This window comes from Rana temporaria, chromosome 1 (genome assembly GCF_905171775.1).
Source record: "Rana temporaria chromosome 1, aRanTem1.1, whole genome shotgun sequence".
NCBI classification, from domain to species: domain Eukaryota; kingdom Metazoa; phylum Chordata; class Amphibia; order Anura; family Ranidae; genus Rana; species Rana temporaria.
In genome coordinates this window covers 167,420,477-167,440,247 of record NC_053489.1, presented here as the reverse complement: position 1 = coordinate 167,440,247, position 19,771 = coordinate 167,420,477, and the positions used below count along the sequence as shown (strand labels likewise).

At 43.1% G+C, this 19,771-nt stretch overlaps 1 protein-coding gene across 3 annotated transcripts in view; it reads right to left on the bottom strand.

Moving 5' to 3' along the window:
- The window catches only part of VSIG10 (V-set and immunoglobulin domain containing 10), a 68,470-nt gene that overhangs the window by 7,034 nt on the left and 41,665 nt on the right, over positions 1–19,771 (bottom strand). For all 3 annotated transcript variants that reach the window (XR_005748047.1, XR_005748048.1, XM_040345794.1), the window contains exons 5-8: positions 13,910–14,203; positions 8,360–8,470; positions 3,337–3,349; positions 2,885–3,063 (exon numbers count right to left, since the gene is read on the bottom strand). Coding sequence is in view for 1 of the 3 variants with exons in the window: in XM_040345794.1 (XP_040201728.1) it covers positions 2,885–3,063; positions 3,337–3,349; positions 8,360–8,470; positions 13,910–14,203 (597 nt within the window). In the remaining 2 variants the exon portion in view is untranslated. The remainder of the gene's footprint in view (positions 1–2,884; positions 3,064–3,336; positions 3,350–8,359; positions 8,471–13,909; positions 14,204–19,771) is intronic.

The following is a 19,771-nucleotide window of genomic DNA, read 5'->3' as shown; positions in this document are numbered from 1 at the left end:
TTAAACTTTAGTCAGAGCTGTACAGGCAGTTTGTGGTAAAGGTGAACTATCCCTTTAAAGAAGATTCAAAATTTCTATTCAAAGACTGATAACAATTGAAGTCAGTTGTTGTACACTAATGACCTGACAGCAATAACACCAACATAATCAACAGAATCTTATTCCTTTCCTTGACTAGAAGAAAAACTGGCACTGACACGTTTTTCAGGCGGTTTAGCGCTAGAAATAGCACTGCTACACCGCCTGAAAAATCGCATTGAAATCAATGGGAAACCGCGGTAATACCGCCCGCAATGCGCCTCTGCAGAGGTGCATTGCGGGTGGTATTAACCCTTTTCCGGCTGTTAGCGGGGGTTAAAACTGCACCGATACCGGCCGAATATCACGGTAAAATCCACGGCACCTCCTGCGCCCAGTGTTAAAGGGGCCATAGATACTGATCAGAATACAACACCTTTAACACAGTTTGTGTATGTGTACTCCCCACCACCACCTCTAAACAATGTCAACTGACAGCTCAGCTTTCAAAAGAATAAGGAAGTTTATTAGATAAAGCTTTAGTTCCTCATTCAGACCTCCATGTTATGGCATGCTCGGGAGTCTTGTGGATACCAATTTAACTGCAGTAATGTCATATGCCCTTATGTTGTTATTTGACAAATTTAGGTATAAATAGTGCTTAGAAAATTTAGGATGTAACATGTTCCAGCTCCTGCCAACTTTCCCTTGAGCTCCCTTTCAGTGTGACAGTAGGCGGGGGATCTTCTCCCCTCATGCGCTGTCATAATTCAAAAACAGCATGCAGGGCTCTGCTATTCACCAGGCCGCATCATTCATTCACAGTTTCTTGTGACTGAGAAAACTTCAAGTACTGTCAACCACCACAACAGGTGGCTTGCAGCTCTGAATGAACTGCTGATTAGGCCCATGTAATGCATTTACAAGCCCTGCAGCCTTAAAACTGAAAGCTGCAGGGCTTGTCTGCAGAAGACTGACGTTGCACCCCTCATCAACTGATCAGGGGTGCAATACTTTCCAAGCACTTGCAGGAAAAAAATATAAATGCACATTGCCCCTCCTCCCTCAACCCAATTATACTTCACATATACCACTCTCCTCATATGGATCATCTTGTTCTTTTGGCATCTATGCATCTAGTGTTTGTTACTCTAAAAAAGAAAAAAAATCCTGTTTCCTTAAAGCATGTTATACAGCACAGTGTTTGTGCTGTGTAATTTGGCCTCCTGTATCACCTAAAATTGCTGGCTATACCCTCACCCTTGTAAACTGACCCTGGTGTATCATGGCTGCTGAGCCCTGACACAGTGGTCAGTTTACGTGCCTCCGTCATCTGCTGCTATCTGCGTCTCTCCTCTGTCCTCCTCCCCCTCCCCTCCCCTCCCTGCCTGTTAGCTCTCACTCTGCTCCTCTACCCACTGCTACAAAAATATAAAAGCTTTATACCATCCCCATTGTTCGATAACAACCTGTGTCCTAGTGCCTGTGTTTTTTTTTAAATAAAGCAGATTTCTACCTGATTTCACAACGCCTCCTGGCATTTATGTGACTCCTCCCCACTTTTCCAGCTGACATCAGAGGGAGCTCTCAGGCCCACCCGCTGGAGCTGTCAGACGGTGGAGAGGAGAGAGTCAAGAGTCACGTGAGCGCCAGGACGCTCTGTGAAATCAGTTAGAAATCTGCATTTTTTTTCCATTAAGCACAGGCACTAGGACACAGGCTGTTATCTAACAGAGGAGATGGTATAAAGATCACATAGTGGTTTAACAAGCACTTTAAGCCGGACAAAGACGAAGCAATTTTCCCCATCAACACTCCCGCTGAGCCATTGTGTGCTCCCAGCGGGTACTTGGGTACATTCAGCCTGCCCATACATAGTTAGAATCTCGGCCGGTCCCTGCTGAACTGGCCGAGATTCGAACCGTCTATGGTGAGCATTAGCAATCATGCATATATCTATTCCCTGATTAATAAAAAAGTTCAGGCCCTCACCTTACTCATGAGGACGCCATTCAGATCACTCATACATGCCTAATACTAGCTCCCTACAACCAGAGCTGTTGCACACTAAGGCCCGGATTCACAAAGGAGTTACGATGGCGTATCTCCAGATACGCTGTCGTAACTCGGCGCCTGATTCATAGAATCAGATACGCCTCACAGTTGCCTAGATACGAGCGGCGTAAGTCTCCTACGCCATCGTATCTTAGGGTGCATATTTACGCTGGCCGCTAGGTGGCGCTTCCGTATATTTCCACGTCGAATATGTTATTTAGATAGATACGCCGATTCACGAACCTACGTGCGCCCGGCGTATCAAGATACGTTGTTTACGTAAGACATACGCTGGCGTAAAGTTACCCCTCATAAAGCAGGGGTAAGTCATGTTAGGTATGGACGTCGGAAACATACGAACAGCGTCGTATTTTACGTCGTTTGCGTAAGTCGTCCGTGAATGGGGCTGTGCGTAGGTTACGTTCACGTCGACTAAGCATTGAGCGGGCGTAATTTACTTTGAAAATTCAACAAGATACTGAGCATGCACGCGCATGCGCCATTCGTAAAAAGCATCATTTACGTGGGGTCACAACACATTTACATACAACACGCCCCCTAACAGACTAGTTTGAATTAGGTGGGCTTACGCCGTGTCAGATACACTACGCCGCCGTAACTTAGAGCGCAAGTTGTTTCTGAATACAGGACAAGTTACGGCGGAGTAGTGTATCTGAGATATGCTACGCCCGCCTAAAGATAGGCGTTTGTATGTGAATCTGGGCCTAACTTTTTATAACAATGCAATCATTGTATATTCTGTATGCACTTAATAAAAACTAAAATTTGCACCCCATGTCATACTACTTACCAGCAGGCGGATAGTGAAATAACACTTGGTGTTTACAGATATTTCCATTTGCAGCTGGAGGGTTAGCGCAACTGTCTGTATAATGACCATTTTCAGCATTTTCAGTGGAATTTCCTACTTGTTCCGTTTCATCTTCCTCTTCTGATTCTACAAGAACCAAGACTTCAGATTGGCCGGACCTGTAACACAGTGCCAAGAACATGGAACATTCTTTCCATGATTGAGTCAATGAATCAGCTTATGACCTAAACAAGCTTTGCAAGTGTTGGAAACGTGCAAACTTTATCTTACAGCAGGGCTGCTAAAACAAGGAGGAAAATCAGGTTGTTGATTATTTCTGAAATATTTATGAAACTGATGAATATATATAAAAAAAAAAAACACAACAACAAAAAACAGGATGAGAATTACAATAAATACATATTAAACAAAATAAAGCTTTTATTACTCACCTGAAAGGGTTTGCTGTGAAAAAAAAAACAGAAAACATTATTGTTGCTTGATAATATTTGTCCAGACACTTGGGGGGGTTATTTGCGAAAGGCAAATCCACTTTGCACTACAAGTGCAAACTGCAAATGCAAAGTGCACTTAAAATTGCACTGAAAGTGCTCTTGGAAGTGCAGAGGCTGTAAATCTGAGGGGCAGATGTGAAATGAGGGGAAGCTCTGCTGATTTTATTATCCAATCATGTGCAAGCTAAAATGCTGTTTTTTTTTTTCCTTGCATGTCCCCCTCAGATTTACAGCGACTGCACTTCCAAGTGCACTTTCAGTGCAATTTTAAGTGCACTTTGCACTTGTAGTGCAAAGTGGGTTTGCCTTTCGTAAATAACCCCCTGAGGGTCTGTGTATAAAACGTTTGTTGTGCAGAAGTGACAAACATTTGCATGCTCAGGAAAAAAATTGCTGTCCTTCCTCTATTATGTGTGATTCTTATATTTTCAGTGCCATTTATTGGCAACAATGGCTCGGATTCAGATACATTGGAGTATCTTTGCGGCGGGCGTAACGTATCTCAGATACGTTATGCCGCCGTAAATTAGGGCGCAAGTTCCGTATTCAGAAAGAACTTGCGGCGGCGTAACGTATGTTGTCCGGCGTAAGCCCGCCTAATTCAAATGTGGATGATGTGGGCGTGTTTTATTTAAATTACATGTGACCCCGCGTATTTGACGTTTTTTTTTTCGAACGCCGCATTCAACGTTCGTGAAAGAATCCCAGTGTGCATGCTTGAAATTACGCCGCAAATCGTCATTGCTTTAGACGTGAACGTAACTTACGTACAGCCCTATTCGCGAACGACTTACGCAAACGACGTAACCTTTTCAAAATTCGACACGGGAACGACGTCCATACTTAACATAGGATACCCCTCATATAGCAGGGGTAACTTTACACCGGAAAAAGCCTAACGTAAACAACGTAAAAAAATGCGCTGGGCGGACGTACGTTTCTGAATCGGCGTATCTACCCAATTTACATATTCCTCGCAAAAATCGGCGGAAGCGCCATCTAGCGGCCAGGGTAAATATGCAACTAAGACACGACGGCGTAAGAGACTTACGCCAGTCGGATCTTAGCCAAATTCCGGCGTATCTTGTTTTCTGAATACAGAAAAAAGATACGCCGGCGCAGATTAGAATTTACACGGTGTATCAATAGATACGCCGACGTAAATTCTTTCTGAATCCGGGCCAATATGTTTTGTTTCAGGATTGCGTTGGAAAAAGTCAACTACTAAGTTTTCAGCCAAAATTCACACTATTTTCAATATAATCCGCTAAGAAAGTTGTGTGAATCTTGGGTGAAAACATTTATAAACAGACTTCACAGTATGTTTCAGCATATTTACACTTTGTCAAAAACCCTAAAGCCTAGGCAATTTTGTAGCCAATTTTTGTAGCATTTTCCAGATTCATAGCTAGTAATCAATGTAACATAGAAAACCTGCTTATTTACTCATACATATTACAAGGTAGACAACATGCCTGTGAGGTTGGTAGGCAACTTGTCATGGTGCCATAGAGATTTATGTACTGCTATGCATAACAAGTAAGCAAATGGATGAAAGCATGAAATGCAAGAGGTGAGACAGCAGCATAGTTTGCCTTGTCTTCTACTTCTATCTATTTAAAATCAAACTGCACTCAATTAAGCATAACTAATCCAATCCTAAAAAAAAAATTCCAAGCATCACATACACTGAGTTCTTTTTAAAGTTCCGAAGCAGTCAGCGCACAATTCTAAGCTGAATTATAGGCATGCAGATTTTTGCATAGTTACATTGGGTCAGCTTAGACTTATAGGGGCAGATGAATGAATGACTTGTATAGCGCAACGCATGCGAACTGAATCGCCTCTGGGCGCTTTTTCCAGCCAGTATCTGCTTGGCTGGTGCGGTCATTTTTACCCCGTAGGATCGTGACACGCTAGGGACACACAGTCATACACACATATATACATATATACTGGGCCAATTTGGACGAGATCCAATTTACCTACCAGCATGTCTTTGGAGTGTGGGAGGAAACCGGAGTACCCGGAGGAAACCCACGCAGACACAGGGAGAACATGCAAACTCCAGGCAGATGGTGTCGTGGTTGGGATTCGAACCAGCGAACCTTTTGCTGCTAGGCGAAAGTGCTACTCACTGCACCACTGTGCCTTTGCGCCGGGCGCAGCGTATCTAAGATACACTACACCGCCGTAACTTTATTATTTTTTTTCGAATCCTCAAAGAATTTGCGCCGTAAGTTGTGGCGTAGTGTATCTTTGGCGGCGTAATGGCGCGGAATTCAAATGGATGTAATGGGGGCGTGTTTTATGTTAATACGTCGTGACCCGAGGTAAACAACGTTTTTTTTTTAACTGCGCATGCGCCGTCCATGGGGGTATCCCAGTGCGCATGCTCGAAATTAACCCGGAACAAGCCAATGCTCACGACGGTGACGTCATTCTATGCAAATCCCTATTCGTGAACGACTTACGCAAACAACGTAAAAAATTCATAATTTTACGCGGGAACGACGCCCATACTTAACATTGAGTACGCCTCATAACAGCAGCTTTAACTATACGCCGGAAAAAGCCGAACGCAAACGACGTAAAAAAATGCGCCGGCCGGACGTACGTTCGTGGATCGCCGTAACTAGCTAATTTGCATACTCGACGCGGAATTCGACGGAAACGCCACCTAGCGCCGCGGAAAAATTGCAGCTTAGATCCGACGGCGTACCAAGACGTACGCCAGTCAGATCTACCCGAGATGCCGTCGTATCTTGTTTTGAGGATACAAAACAAAGATACGACACGCAAAATTTGAAATTACGCGGCGTATCAAGAGATACGCCGGCGTAATATCTTTGTGGATCTGCCCCATAGTATACAACTTATGTAAGTTTGTATACTATATTACCAAAAGTATCGTGACACCTGCCTTTACACGCACATGAACTTCAATGGCATCCCAGTCTTAGTCCATAGGGTTCAATATTGAGTTGGCCCAACCTTTGCAGCTATAACAGCTTTAACACTTCTGGGAAGGCTGTCCACAAGGTTTAGGAGTGTGTTTATGGGAAGGTTTAACCATTTTCTAGAAGCGCATTTTTGAGGTCAGGCACTGATGTGGATGAGAAGGTCTGGCTTGCAGTCTCTGCTCTAATTCATCCTAAAGGTGTTCTATCGAGTTGAGGCCAGGACTCCGTGCAGATCGGTCAAGTTCCTCCACCTGAACTCACTCATCCATGTCTTTATGGACCTTATTTGTGCACTGGTGCGCAGTCATCTTGGAACAGGAAGGGGCCATCCCCAAACTGTTCCCACAAAGTTGGGAGCATGAAATTGTCCAAAATGTCTTGATATGCTGACACCTTAGGAGTTCCCTTCACTGGAACTAAAGGGCCAAGCCCAACCCCTGGAAAAACAACCCCACACCATAATCCCCCCTCCACCAAACAATTTGGACCAGTACACAAAGCAAGGTCCATAAAGACATGGATGAGCAAGTTTGGGGTGGGGGGCCAGTCAAGTTCCGCCACCCCAAACTCGCTCATCCATGTCTTTTATAGAACTCCTAAGGTGAGACAACTCCAAAGGGTGAGCCAACTCAATATTGAACCCTACTTACTAAGACTGGGATGCCATTAAAGTTCATGCGTGTGTAAAGGCAGTCGTCCCAATACTTTTGGTAATATAGTGTATGTGCCATACCTGTGGGATCCATGTGAAAGCTCAAATGACTGTACTAGGTGTACCACTACTGAAGTGATCGCCACTGTCTTCCGAGTCCGGAACAAAAATTGTCTCTGGATAGCTATGACTAAGCACTAGTTTCAGTGCGAAACGCGTCAGTGTCGGGTTTTTATTTCATTTTGCTGTGACTTGTAGTGCTGTCCTTCTTTTAATAAAGGCTACATTTTGTTCAGAGTGCGGCTGTCCAGAGACAATTTTTGTTCCTGCTTTGCTAAGTGCATTGCCTGCACCTGAGTTATCTGCAACGGAGGATATTCATCTGGGTTCCCACCTGGAGCGGATACTCCCTTTTCACGGTCTTCCGAGTCCTGTGCTGAGCGGCTGCCCTGCTGCTTAGTGAAGGTCATTTAGTATGAGCGCCATTTAGAGAACACTTTGCATATCCTCATTAAATGCAAAGCATTCTTTGACTAGTAGAGATGGAGATTGTGGTATCATTGTCCCGCCTACCCATTTCGCCCAATCAAAGAACACTTGGCATTCATTCAGAAAATGCTAAGTGTTTTCTAATTGGTGCCCACGCTGAGCGACCAAGCTTCTGTTCACCAGGCACAGGACCTGGAAGCTAGCAGCAATCACTATAGTACTGGTGCCTACTACTTTCATTTTCAGCTTCCACAGGGATTGGTCAGGTATGGTCAAGTTGAACCGTATTTTCCGGCGTATAAGATGACTTTTTGGATGCAAAAAAATGCATCCGTGCAGCTGCGATCGTTCATAATTTCAAAGCCGCGCCGTCTTCTCAGCTTGTCCTGTGATTGGCGGAACACAAAACTTCCCAGCAGCGCCTCTGTTCTGTGTTCCGCCTATCACGGATGCCTTCTCATCCTCGGACGAGATGAGAAGGCATCCGTGATTGGCGGGTGGCCGCAGTGACAATGAAGACGCCGGCCGGGGAGGGGGGGAGAGGAGCGGAGCCCCGGCCGGCGCGTCGCTGGAACGCTGGAGCAGGTAAGTGTCTGTTTATTAAAAGCCAGCAGCTACACTTTTTGTAGCTGCTGACTTTTAATAAACATAAATATTGGCTGGAACTCCCCTTTAATACAAAATCGGTTGGGTTATTGTGGCTGGGGAAAAAGGCAAGTCAGATTTCAAAATGATGGTTTTGATGTTCTTAAAACAGAACTAAATGAACAGAATGCAATAAAAAAAATGACCCTTAAAAAAAGCATTACAGTATGAAACTGAATAAAGTGTTGCATAAGAGCGGCAAGTACCATACCTTTCCAGTAGACCCAAGGATCACAGTATATTATAATGCCTATAATAAGGCCTACCACCAGCAAAAAGAGGATCAGCAGAGCAGACACAAGTCCCACGATATTACTAGGCTCTGGAAAGTAAGAATTAAAACTCAGTGTGCCAATAAAGCTTGTAATAAGCAGACATTATAAGGTAAGTTATCCTATTTTTATCAAACTTTGTGTGCTCTAATGCAGCATGGATCAGCTGAATTTGCTGATATTATAATATTGTATCATGTTGGTTTTTGCAGTATTTTCAGAGTAATGCCGCGTACACACATAACTGGAAATTCCGACAAGAAAAGTTTGATGTGAGCTTTCGGTCGGAAATTCTGACCGTGTGTAGGCTCCATCTGACTTTTTCTGTCAGAATTTCCGCCAGCAAAAATTTGAGAGCTGGTTCTTAATTTTTTCAACGGGAAAAGTTCTTGTCGGAAATTCTGATCGTCTGTATGCAATTTTCGTTGCAAAAAAACATGCAAGCTCTGAATCAATTTGACGTATGCTCTGAATCATTGAACTTAATTTTTCTCGGCTCGCTGTAGTGTTGTATGTCACCGCGTTCTTGACGTTCGGAAATTTGTGTGACCGTGTGTATGCAACATAAGTTTGGGCCAACTTTCCGTCGGAAAAAAATCCACGTTTTTCTTGTCGGAATTTCCGATCGTGTGAATGTGGCATAAGGCTACTTGCACACTGAGGCGTTTTGGGGGAATCTATTGAAGAGAGAAGGAAAGGAGCCATTTGGGATGGTGGTAAGATTCAAGCGATTTAATCACAATTTATCTTATGATGACTATCAACAAAGTTAAAAGCAGTATGACAGAATAGAAATTTTGGAGCTGCCATTGCAGACTTATATCTAAAGATTGTAATGGCAGAAATCTTAGGTATCTCCAGCCCCTGTCTCTTGCTGCATGTCTCTAGTCTCCAGCCACCCCTGTTAACCAATGCTGACCACCTCCTACAGAATGTCAACCATCCCTGACAATCTTCTGTAACATTGTGTATTATATGATGCCCTTTGGTGGTGCCATAGGCCAATAAAGTGTCAACCATCCCTGAACGTCTTCTGTAACATTATGTAAACTGAATATTAAATAAAGCCCCTTGGCCTATAGGATGTCTCCTATCCCTGACAGTCTCCTGTAACCTTAGTGGTATGATAGACCTAGAGCAGGGGTGTTCAACCTATTGAAGAGCGAGGGCCACTTAAAGCGGAGGTTCACCCGCACAGGACACTTTTTCCCCTTAGATGGATGCTCGTTTTGTCTAGGGGAATCGGCTAGTTGTTTTAAAATATGATCCGTACTTACCGTTTACGAGATGCATCTTCTCCGCCGCTTCCGGGTATGGGCTGCGGGAATGGGCGTTCCTATTTTGATTGACAGTCTTCCGAGAGGCTTCCGACGGTCGCATCCATCGCGTCACGATTTTCCGAAAGAAGCCGAACGTCGGTGTGCAGGCGCAGTATAGAGCCGCACCGACGTTCGGCTTCTTTCGGCTACTAGTGACGCGATGGATGCGACCGTCGGAAGCCTCTCGGAAGACTGTCAATCAAGAAGGAACGCCCGCTCCCGAAGACCCATACCCGGAAGCGACGGAGAAGATGCATCTCGAAAACGGTAAGTACAGCTCATATTTTAAAACAACTAGCCGATTCCCCTAGACAAAACGAGCATCCATCTAAGGGGATTGTTCTGAAAAAATTGTTTTATGGTTGAACCCCCGCTTTAAGTGATTTGACAACTATTCAGGGGCCACAATGAAATTAAAAGGTTTAGAATTTCAATTTTTTTTTTTTAATAGCATAATGAAGATTTTAAACAACAGGATCATTGTTGTTTGTGTTTGCTTTACCTCACTTCGAAAATTATAACCTACGTAGCTTTCTTGTAGATTCAAAGAGCCTCCAAAGCCTCCATAAAAGTCTATGACAATGTTTGCTTACAGCACTTGAAGATTTTGAGGGGCCATTAGTCAGTGTTATGCCGCGTACACACGGTCGGAATTTCCGATGGACTTAGATAGAGAGCAGGTTCTCTATTTTTCTGCCAGAAATTCCGACAGAGTTTTGCCCGGTCAAAAGTCCAACCCTGTATACGCGGCATTAGCTTTGTTTTGTTTTGGAGGTATTGCAGATATGAGATATTCCATGATGCACTACAAAACCAACAAGCAATCCAGAAAGACATCATCAGCAGTCCCTTCCTGTTCATGTGTTTATATTCTGCAAGTGCCTGGTGTAGACATCTTATCTGGTGTGCAGTATGGAGAAGCAGGACGGTCAGTGGGGCCCCGAACTGCAGAGAAGTACCTAGCAGACAGCAACATGGGAACGCTCTAGTAGAAGGTCAGCATGGATTAGAGGGAGAGGACTGAGCAGCAGAGAATCAGAAGAGCTCGGGAACCAGAGGAAAATAAATTAGCAGATGGTGCATGTGGTGAGCAGAGAGAGGAGGATCAGTAAACCAGAGGATCAGCAAATCTGGGGATTACTACTGAGTGGGGTATCAGCAAAGCTTGGAGTACTACTGAGTGGGGCATTGGCAGAGCTGGGGTTACAATTAAGCAGGTGATCTGCTTAACGAGGGTACTAATAAGCTGGGAATCTGCTGAACAAGGGTAAAGTTGGGGACCTGCTAATAGGGGGTACTACTGATCCAGGGTTCTACTCGGCCCCTTTGAAACAAATAGAAAATCAACACACACAGGGCATCTTGCCAAGCTCCTTTAAATCTTCAAAAAAGCATCACCGAAGCATCAAAAACACATGAAAAAAGCATGTTGAAGTGATAGGTGCTTTAACCTCCCTGGCGGTATGATTCTGTCTGGAATTACGTACCAAAAGCGGTACAATTATTTTGCAAGGAAATTTGGCGTTTTATACTGTACAGGGAGTGCAGAATTATTAGGCAAGTTGTATTTTTGAGGATTAATTTTATTATTGAACAACAACCATGTTCTCAATGAACCCAAAAAACTCATTAATATCAAAGCTGAATATTTTTGGAAGTAGTTTCTAGTTTGTTTTTAGTTTTAGCTATTTTAGGGGGATATCTGTGTGTGCAGGTGACTATTACTGTGCATAATTATTAGGCAACTTAACAAAAAAAAAATATATACCCATTTCAATTATTTATTTTTACCAGTGAAACCAATATAACATCTCAACATTCACAAATATACATTTCTGACATTCAAAAACAAAACAAAAACAAATCAGTGACCAATATAGCCACCTTTCTTTGCAAGGACACTCAAAAGCCTGCCATCCATGGATTATGTCAGTGTTTTGATCTGTTCACCATCAACATTGCGTGCAGCAGCAACCGCAGCCTCACAGACACTGTTCAGAGAGGTGTACTGTTTTCCCTCCTTGTAAATCTCACATTTGATGATGGACCACAGGTTCTCAATGGGGTTCAGATCAGGTGAACAAGGAGGCCATGTCATTAGTTTTTCTTCTTTTATACCCTTTCTTGCCAGCCACACTGTGGAGTACTTGGACGCGTGTGATGGAGCATTGTCCTGCATGAAAATCATGTTTTTCTTGAAGGATGCAGACTTCTTCCTGTACCACTGCTTGAAGAAGGTGTCTTCCAGAAACTGGCAGTAGGACTGGGAGTTGAGCTTGACTCCATCCTCAACCTGAAAAGGCCCCACAAGCTCATCTTTGATGATACCAGCCCAAACCAGTACTCCACCTCCACCTTGCTGGCGTCTGAGTCGGACTGGAGCTCTCTGCCCTTTACCAATCCAGCCACGGGCCCATCCATCTGGCCCATCAAGACTCACTCTCATTTCAGCAGTCCATAAAACCTTAGAAAAATCAGTCTTGAGATATTTCTTGGCCCAGTCTTGACGTTTCAGCGTGTGTGTCTTGTTCAGTGGTGGTCGTCTTTCAGCCTTTCTTAACTTGGCCATGTCTCTGAGTATTGCACACCTTGTGCTTTTGGGCACTACAGTGATGTTGCAGCTGTGAAATATGGCCAAACTGGTGGCAAGTGGCATCTTGGCAGCTGCACGCTTGACTTTTCTCAGTTCATGGGCAGTTATTTTGCGCCTTGGTTTTTCCACACGCTTCTTGCGACCCTGTTGACTATTTTGAATAAAACGCTTGATTGTTCGATGATCACGCTTCAGAAGCTTTGCAATTTTAAGAGTGCTGCATCCCTCTGCAAGATATCTCACTATTTTTTACTTTTCTGAGCCTGTCAAGTCCTTCTTTTGACCCATTTTGCCAAAGGAAAGGAAGTTGACTAATAATTATGCACACCTGATATAGGGTGTTGATGTCATTAGACCACACCCCTTCTCATTACAGAGATGCACATCACCTAATATGCTTAATTGGTAGTAGGCTTTCGAGCCTATACAGCTTGGAGTAAGACAACATGCATAAAGAGGATGATGTGGTCAAAATACTCATTTGCCTAATAATTCTGCACTCCCTGTAGGCCTGTAATCCTTAGGAATAACTCACTTAAATCTGACCAAACAAGAGTCTTGTAGGCATCCCGGGTATGATTTTTTTTTTTAAAACAAAATTATAAATTATAATATAATAAATAATTATAACAAATAATAATATAATTATAATAAAAATTATTCAATAATGTAATCAAATCAAAATCACTGAAATTTGCTCAGTTGCAGAATTGTCGCTGTCATTACTTTTATTTTTTTATGACATATTTCCCCACAAATCGCTATCGCACAATTCTGCAAGTGATTATAATTTATCATCGCTGTTTTCTAGCTGCTCTAAAACCATTTTTGACATAAAGGGACACTTTTGGACAATCTACAGTTTGCAGGCAGAAAGAACAGTTTTTATTATATAAAAGAACATGTAGGGCACTGGCCAGACCACTAGGGACAAGGGGTGTGTGCATTTTTTACATACAGTACTGTAATCTATAAGATTACAGTATACTGTATGTAATGTGTTTGTTTACTTTTTTTAATTTGGCGCCGTTCTCCGCCCCCGTGCGTCGTAACGTCGCAGGGAACGGAGATCGGCGGCACACGGGGAGACTGTGAATCGAGCGAGGACCCGCTCGCTCACACAGAGGGGATGCATCGCTGGATCCAGGGACAAGGTAAGTAACTTGTCTGTGGATGCTGTGAAGGTAAGCCGCGCCGCTGCACGCTCTGCACATCTACCCCGAGCGTGACTCGGGGATACCGATCCCAGCATGAAAAAAACACCCGAGTCACGCTCGGGGATACCGCCAGGCAGGTTAATGTGTGTTAAAGTTGAAGCAAGTGTAAATGAGCTCTTAAAGTACACCTGGGAATCGCACTCCTAGTTCCACATCCTGGACGTAAAGATATACACTGGCAACCATACTGCCCTTCTTGCCAGAATTTATTAGAGAACCAGGCTAGACATGTAGACAGGAGAGCACTGATCACAAAGCATGAGTAGGTCTAACATACCTTTAACATTATCTGCCCTTTTCTTGATATTTATTGAACTCTAAATCCATTATACATAGACAGAAAATCTGTATTCTACTCACTGTTTACTGAAAGCCATACATAAAGATCTCTGGTGGCAAGGCCGTTCACTGCTTTGCAGATGTAATATCCCTCATCGCTTTCATGAGAGCAGTTCACAATGGTGAGGTAGGAGACTGTACTGTCCTGGATGATCTTGTATTTCTTCCCTGGTTGGAGCTCCACTTCAGGAGTGCTCAGGTTACGTAGCCATGTTATTGTAGCAAGGGGGTTAGCACCTGATACGGAGCACGAGAGTGTCACACTTTCTCCTGTCACGCAGCTTCTCAGGGGTTGGGACTGTAGCAGAGGAAGACCTGAAAGAGAGGGGCAATGTCATCGGCCATAACATGATCTCTGGACAGAACCTAAAAACATTTGATAAGAATACAAAAACTTTCAGCTTTAGAGGAATGCTTTCTGGCAAATGTATCTTCTGCATCCAAAATCTTCTGTTCCCTTCCAAACAGCCCTCACTCCGTGAAAATAATAAACAGGATGAAACCAAACTGATCTCTAAGGTGCCCAACTGTGCTTTGTAGTTGGCCTGTGTCATCTGCATAGGTGCAGCCATGTTTTATGGCATACTACATGGGCTATTACTAAAGCCCGTACAAACGGCATAAGAGCATAGGTACCAATAGATGTGTTTAGGATGGGCAGATGCTTTTAGATGTTCTGGTGCATCAAGCTGCCAGTAGTGATAAGTAAATGTGCCAAAATGTAATTTAAAAAATTTAATTGTAAAAAAATACAAACTTAAATTTCAAATTACATTAAAGTCAATGTAGGACTATTTTGATGGTCACGTTTTCTGATTTGGAGGGCTTTCAGGGAAACTATTGTTGTCCAAACAAGGGGATCTTTGCTAATAAAAAAAAAAAAAAAACACAATTATGAGGTCTTTTCATACAGCTTTGATAAAGACTTGTAAAATACAAAAATCGTTTACATTGCAGGTTGGTGCATGCCTTAACCACTTCCTGCCCGGTCAATATACAATTGACGTCCGGGAAGTGGTTGTGAAATCCTGACTGGACGTCTATTGACGTCCTGCAGGATTTCATGCCGGCGCGCAGCATGGCGATTGGTGATGCGGGGTGTCAGTTTGACACCCTGCATCTCCGATCTCGGTAAAGAGCCTCCGGCGGAGGCTCTTTACCACGTGATCAGCCGTGTCCAACCACGGCTGACAGACGCGAGTAGAGGAGAGCCGATCGGCGGCTCTCCTGACAGGGGGGGTTTGCGCTGATTGTTTATCAGCGCAGCCCCCCCTCGGATGCCAACACTGGACCACCAGGGAGTGCCCCCCGGTGCTCAATAGAGCAAAAAAAACACCAATAAAAAAAAAAATACACAATCGATGCCAATCAGTGCCTACAAATGGGCACTGACTGGCAACATGGGCACTGGCTCAAATGATGCCCAGCAATGCCATCAGTGCCACCCAGTGTCCATCAGTGCCAATCTATGCCCAGTGCCCACCTATCAGTGCCACCCATAAGTACCCATCAGTGCCACCCATAAGTGCCACCCATGAGTGCCCATCAGCGCCGCCAAAGAGTGCCCAGTGCCGCCTATGAGTGCCCATCAGTGCTGCCTATGAGTGCCCATCAGTGCCGCCTATGAGTGCCCATCAGTGCCGCCTATGAATGCCCATCAGTGCAGCATACCAGCGCCGCCTATCAGTGCCCATCAGTGCCGTCTATCGGTGCCCATCAGTGCCACCTCATCGGTGCCCATCAGTGCCGCCATATCAGTGCCCATAATTGAAGAAGAAAACGTACTTATTTACAAAAAACATTAACAGAAAAAAATAAAAATAAAATTTTTTTTTATTTGTTGCGCAAAAAAATAAAAGTCGCAGAGGTGATCAAATACCACCAAAAGAAAGCTCTATTTGTGGGAACAAAATGATAAAAATTTCATTTGGGTACAGTGTAGCATGACCGCGCAATTGTCATTCAAATTGCGACAGCGCTGAAAGCTGAAAATTGGCTTGGGCAGGAAGGTGCGTAAGTGCCTGGTATGGAAGTGGTTAAAGCTGTATGTGCTGTATGGACCATCAAAACTTTGAGCAATAGCAAACTTCACAAGCACATTGTTGAATGTGAAATTTATTCATTTATTTGTATAATTAGCTTTGCTTATAGCCACAGCACCCAAAGTATTTTCATTTGGATAAGTCACAAAAGGTCTTTTTTCCAGGAACAGAAAGAGTTTTTGTTTTTTTAGTAATTTGACCAGAAACAGGAGGTCAAATGCAGAGTAGGCCACAGAGTTTAAAGCCACAGGGTGGTGTCTTCCTAAAAAAAGAAAGCTATAGCCCTCAGGAAGGGATGAGTAAAACTTTCGTTTGATTGCAACACCAACCAGCCTAAATGCAGAGAGAACGTACCAACAACTGTCTTAAAAAAAATAAAGATCAAAGCATTTAGATTTGGGTGGGCTAAAAGTGGCTAGTAGAACCCCAGTCTGGCAGCAATGCCAACTGGCCAAAATACAGAGAAGGCATCTTTCTAAAGATTTTTTTTTTTTTAGTCCATCATACACGAATGCCCAGCACCACTGCCATGGTCTTTAAGCATGATGTCTATTTTTTCAATCTTTTTAAGTACATCTCCAAATTTTATTAGGCACTATGGTGATAGGGTTGTGAAGAATGTGGGGTGGCAGTGTGAAGTTGTTTTAAGTAACCATTAAAATAATGTAGCTAGGTGCTGCAAAAATAAACAAACAAACAAACTTACAAACACTAATTAAAGAAAAAATATAAAAAAAAACACCACAGCACACTCCTAAACTTTGTAAATTAGGGTTACCAAATACTTGGAATTATACCCAGTCAACGAACCCCCATTCCCACCTGGTGAGAGCGGGGTATAGTCTCATTAAGAAAAAGCAAGCACATAAATAAAGGATTACAGATCTAAAGAATTATCTTATACAGAGACACCTGATATTCGTAAAAGTATTAATTTTATCGTCCTTTTTATCTTTGCACAGGTGGTAGTGTGTCATTTTTGCAGTTTTATTTGTTACATTGGTTCAATAAAATAATACTTTTATGAATCTCAGGTGTCTCTGTATAAGATAATTCTTTAGATCTGTAATGTTTCAATTATAAACTCAAGTGAAAGTGAGTGAAAAAAAAACCTTATCACTACAAAATAAAAACAAAGACTCCCCAAAAAATACACAACCACTCAACTTCCATCCCCCAAAAAGAAGCCTGCCCCTACTGGAAATGATTGTGAGTCATTTTCATACCTTCACTTGTACAGCCATGGCCAAAAGTTTTGAGAATGACACAAATACAAATTTTCACAAAGTCTGCTGCCTCGGTTTTTGAGATGGGAAATTGCATATACTCTGGAATGTTATGAAGAGTGATCAGACGAATTGCAATTAATTGCAAAGTTCCTCTTTGCCATGAAAATTAACTTAATCCCATAAAAAAATTTCCACTGCATTTGTGAAGAAGGCTTCAGGGTGCCCAAGAAAGTCCAGCAAGCGCCAGGACCGTCTCCTAAAGAGGATTCAGCTGCGGGATTTGAGTGCCGCCAGTGCAGAGCTTGCTCAGGAATGGCAGCAGGCAGGTGTGAGCGCATCTGCACGCACAGTGACGCAAAGACTTTTGGAAGATGGCCTGGTGTCAAGAAGGGCAGCAAAGAAGCCACTTATCTCCAAAAAAAACATCAGGGACAGATTGATCTTCTGCAGAAAATATGGTGAATGGACTGCTGAGGACTGGGGCAAAGTCATATTCTCCGATGAAGCCTCTTTCCGATTGTTTGGGGCATCAGGAAAAAGGCTTGTCCGGAGAAGAAAAGGTGAGCGCTACCATCAGTCCTTTGTCATGCCAACAGTAAAGCATCCTGAGACCATTCATGTGTGGGGTTGCTTCTCATCCAAGGGAGTGGGCTCACTCACAATTTTGCCCAAAAACACAGCCATGAATAAAGAATGGTACCAAAACTCCCTCCAACAGCAACTTCTTCCAACAATCCAACAACAGTTTGGTGAAGAACAATGCATTTTCCAGCACGATGGAGCACCGTGCCATAAGGCAAAAGTGATAACTAAGTGGCTCGGGGACCAAAACGTTGACATTTTGGGTCCATGGCCTGGAAACTCCCCAGATCTTTATCCCATTGAGAACTTGTGGTCAATCCTCAAAAGGCGGGTGGAGAAACAAAAACCCACTAATTCTGACAAACTCCAAGAAGTGATTATGAAAGAATGGGTTGCTATCAGTCAGGAATTGGCCCAGAAGTTTTGAGAGCATGCCCAGTCGGATTGCAGAGGTCCTGAAAAAGAAGGGCCAACACTGCAAATACTGACTCTTTGCATAAATCTCATGTAATTGTCGATAAAAGCCTTTGAAACGTATGAAGTGCGTGTAATTATATTTCACTACATCACAGAAACAACTGAAACAAAGATCAAAAAGCAGTTTAGCAGCAAACATTGTGAAAACTAATATTTGTGTCATTCTCAAAACGTTTGGCCACAACTGTACCGTTCTCAAACTCTCTGAAAAACAATAAAAACTTTTGGAAATAATTTTAACAAAAATGTTTGCTGCAAAAAAAAGGTAGCCCACAAATGGATGGAGTCAGCAGCAACAAGTGACCTCAGAAAGAGGAGAATTGACCGCGCCAAATAGATGTGCTTGGCTAGAGACCACGGCGCTTACTCATGAATAAGCACTGAGGATCAGTGCGAAACGTCAGCTGTGTGTCCTTATTTTCAGTTTGCTGTGGATTGTAGTGTTTTCCATTTTTACCAATAAAGGACATTGAGGAATTTTTTCCTGGAGTGCGGCTGTCCAAACATTCTTTTTTGTTTTCAACAAGTGATCTCAGATCAGAAAAGACTCATATTAACTAATCGATCGCTAACAATCAATCGCTTGCTGGCACACCTTATTGGCTGCTCTGAGGTTGCTAAGCAGGGTCAAAGGATGTCCAGGGCATTATGGGTCAGCACCAAAATTCTAAAAGGTCAAATTCGGGAAAGTCAGATCAGATTTGTGTTTAACCAGAATTCAGATCTGAAGCTGGCCAGATATGGGTCAGATTGTTTCATTCAGCCAGTGGGTTGATTGAAAAGCCTGACCATTCTATGTGGATGCAGGAATCCTCCTCACTGTGATATTGTATTCTGACAGCGGGAAGATTACCCCGCTGTCAGAATACACAAAACAGCACTGCAGCCTACTGCCTGCAACAGGGTTGTTGAACAAAAGTCAATAGGTAGATCAACTTCTATCCAGCCACATTGGCCACACATGGATGGAAATTTTGCCAGTTCCTGCTGACCCAGCCAATTTTTAATCCATGTATGGCCAGTCTTAGCTGCCACACACATAAATGTGCCAGCCAGATTTAATGTGCTGACAGATACAGAAAGCATTTACGTGTAAATGTTTATGGGAATGGTCATATATCTGTGCAGGCCTTACCTGATGGGGAAGAAAATCGATTCGATTAATGTTATTGAGGAAAAAGAAATCTCGCGCCAAATGAATTACACTAAATTATATACTTGATAAATCAAGTGACTAACTGAGTGAAGCTGCTCCCAAATAAAATCAGGTGACTGACTTGCATATATTGTATAGTGAGGTGAGGGGCGCTATATCAAAATAGTGGATGCGTGTCACAATGTGCGTTTGAGTAGTACACAGTATAACTGTGTACCCAAATCTATGTGAAAAACCAAACAGATTATAGTCTAAACTCTATAAGTACAATAGTGCCAAATGCCGTGGAAAATAAATAAAATATAAAAAAAAAAAAAAAATTTTTTAAAAGAATGTCCAGCAAATAAATAGTTAAGTGCAAAATGGATCCAGTGTTGTATCAAGTCCAGGTGCAAAA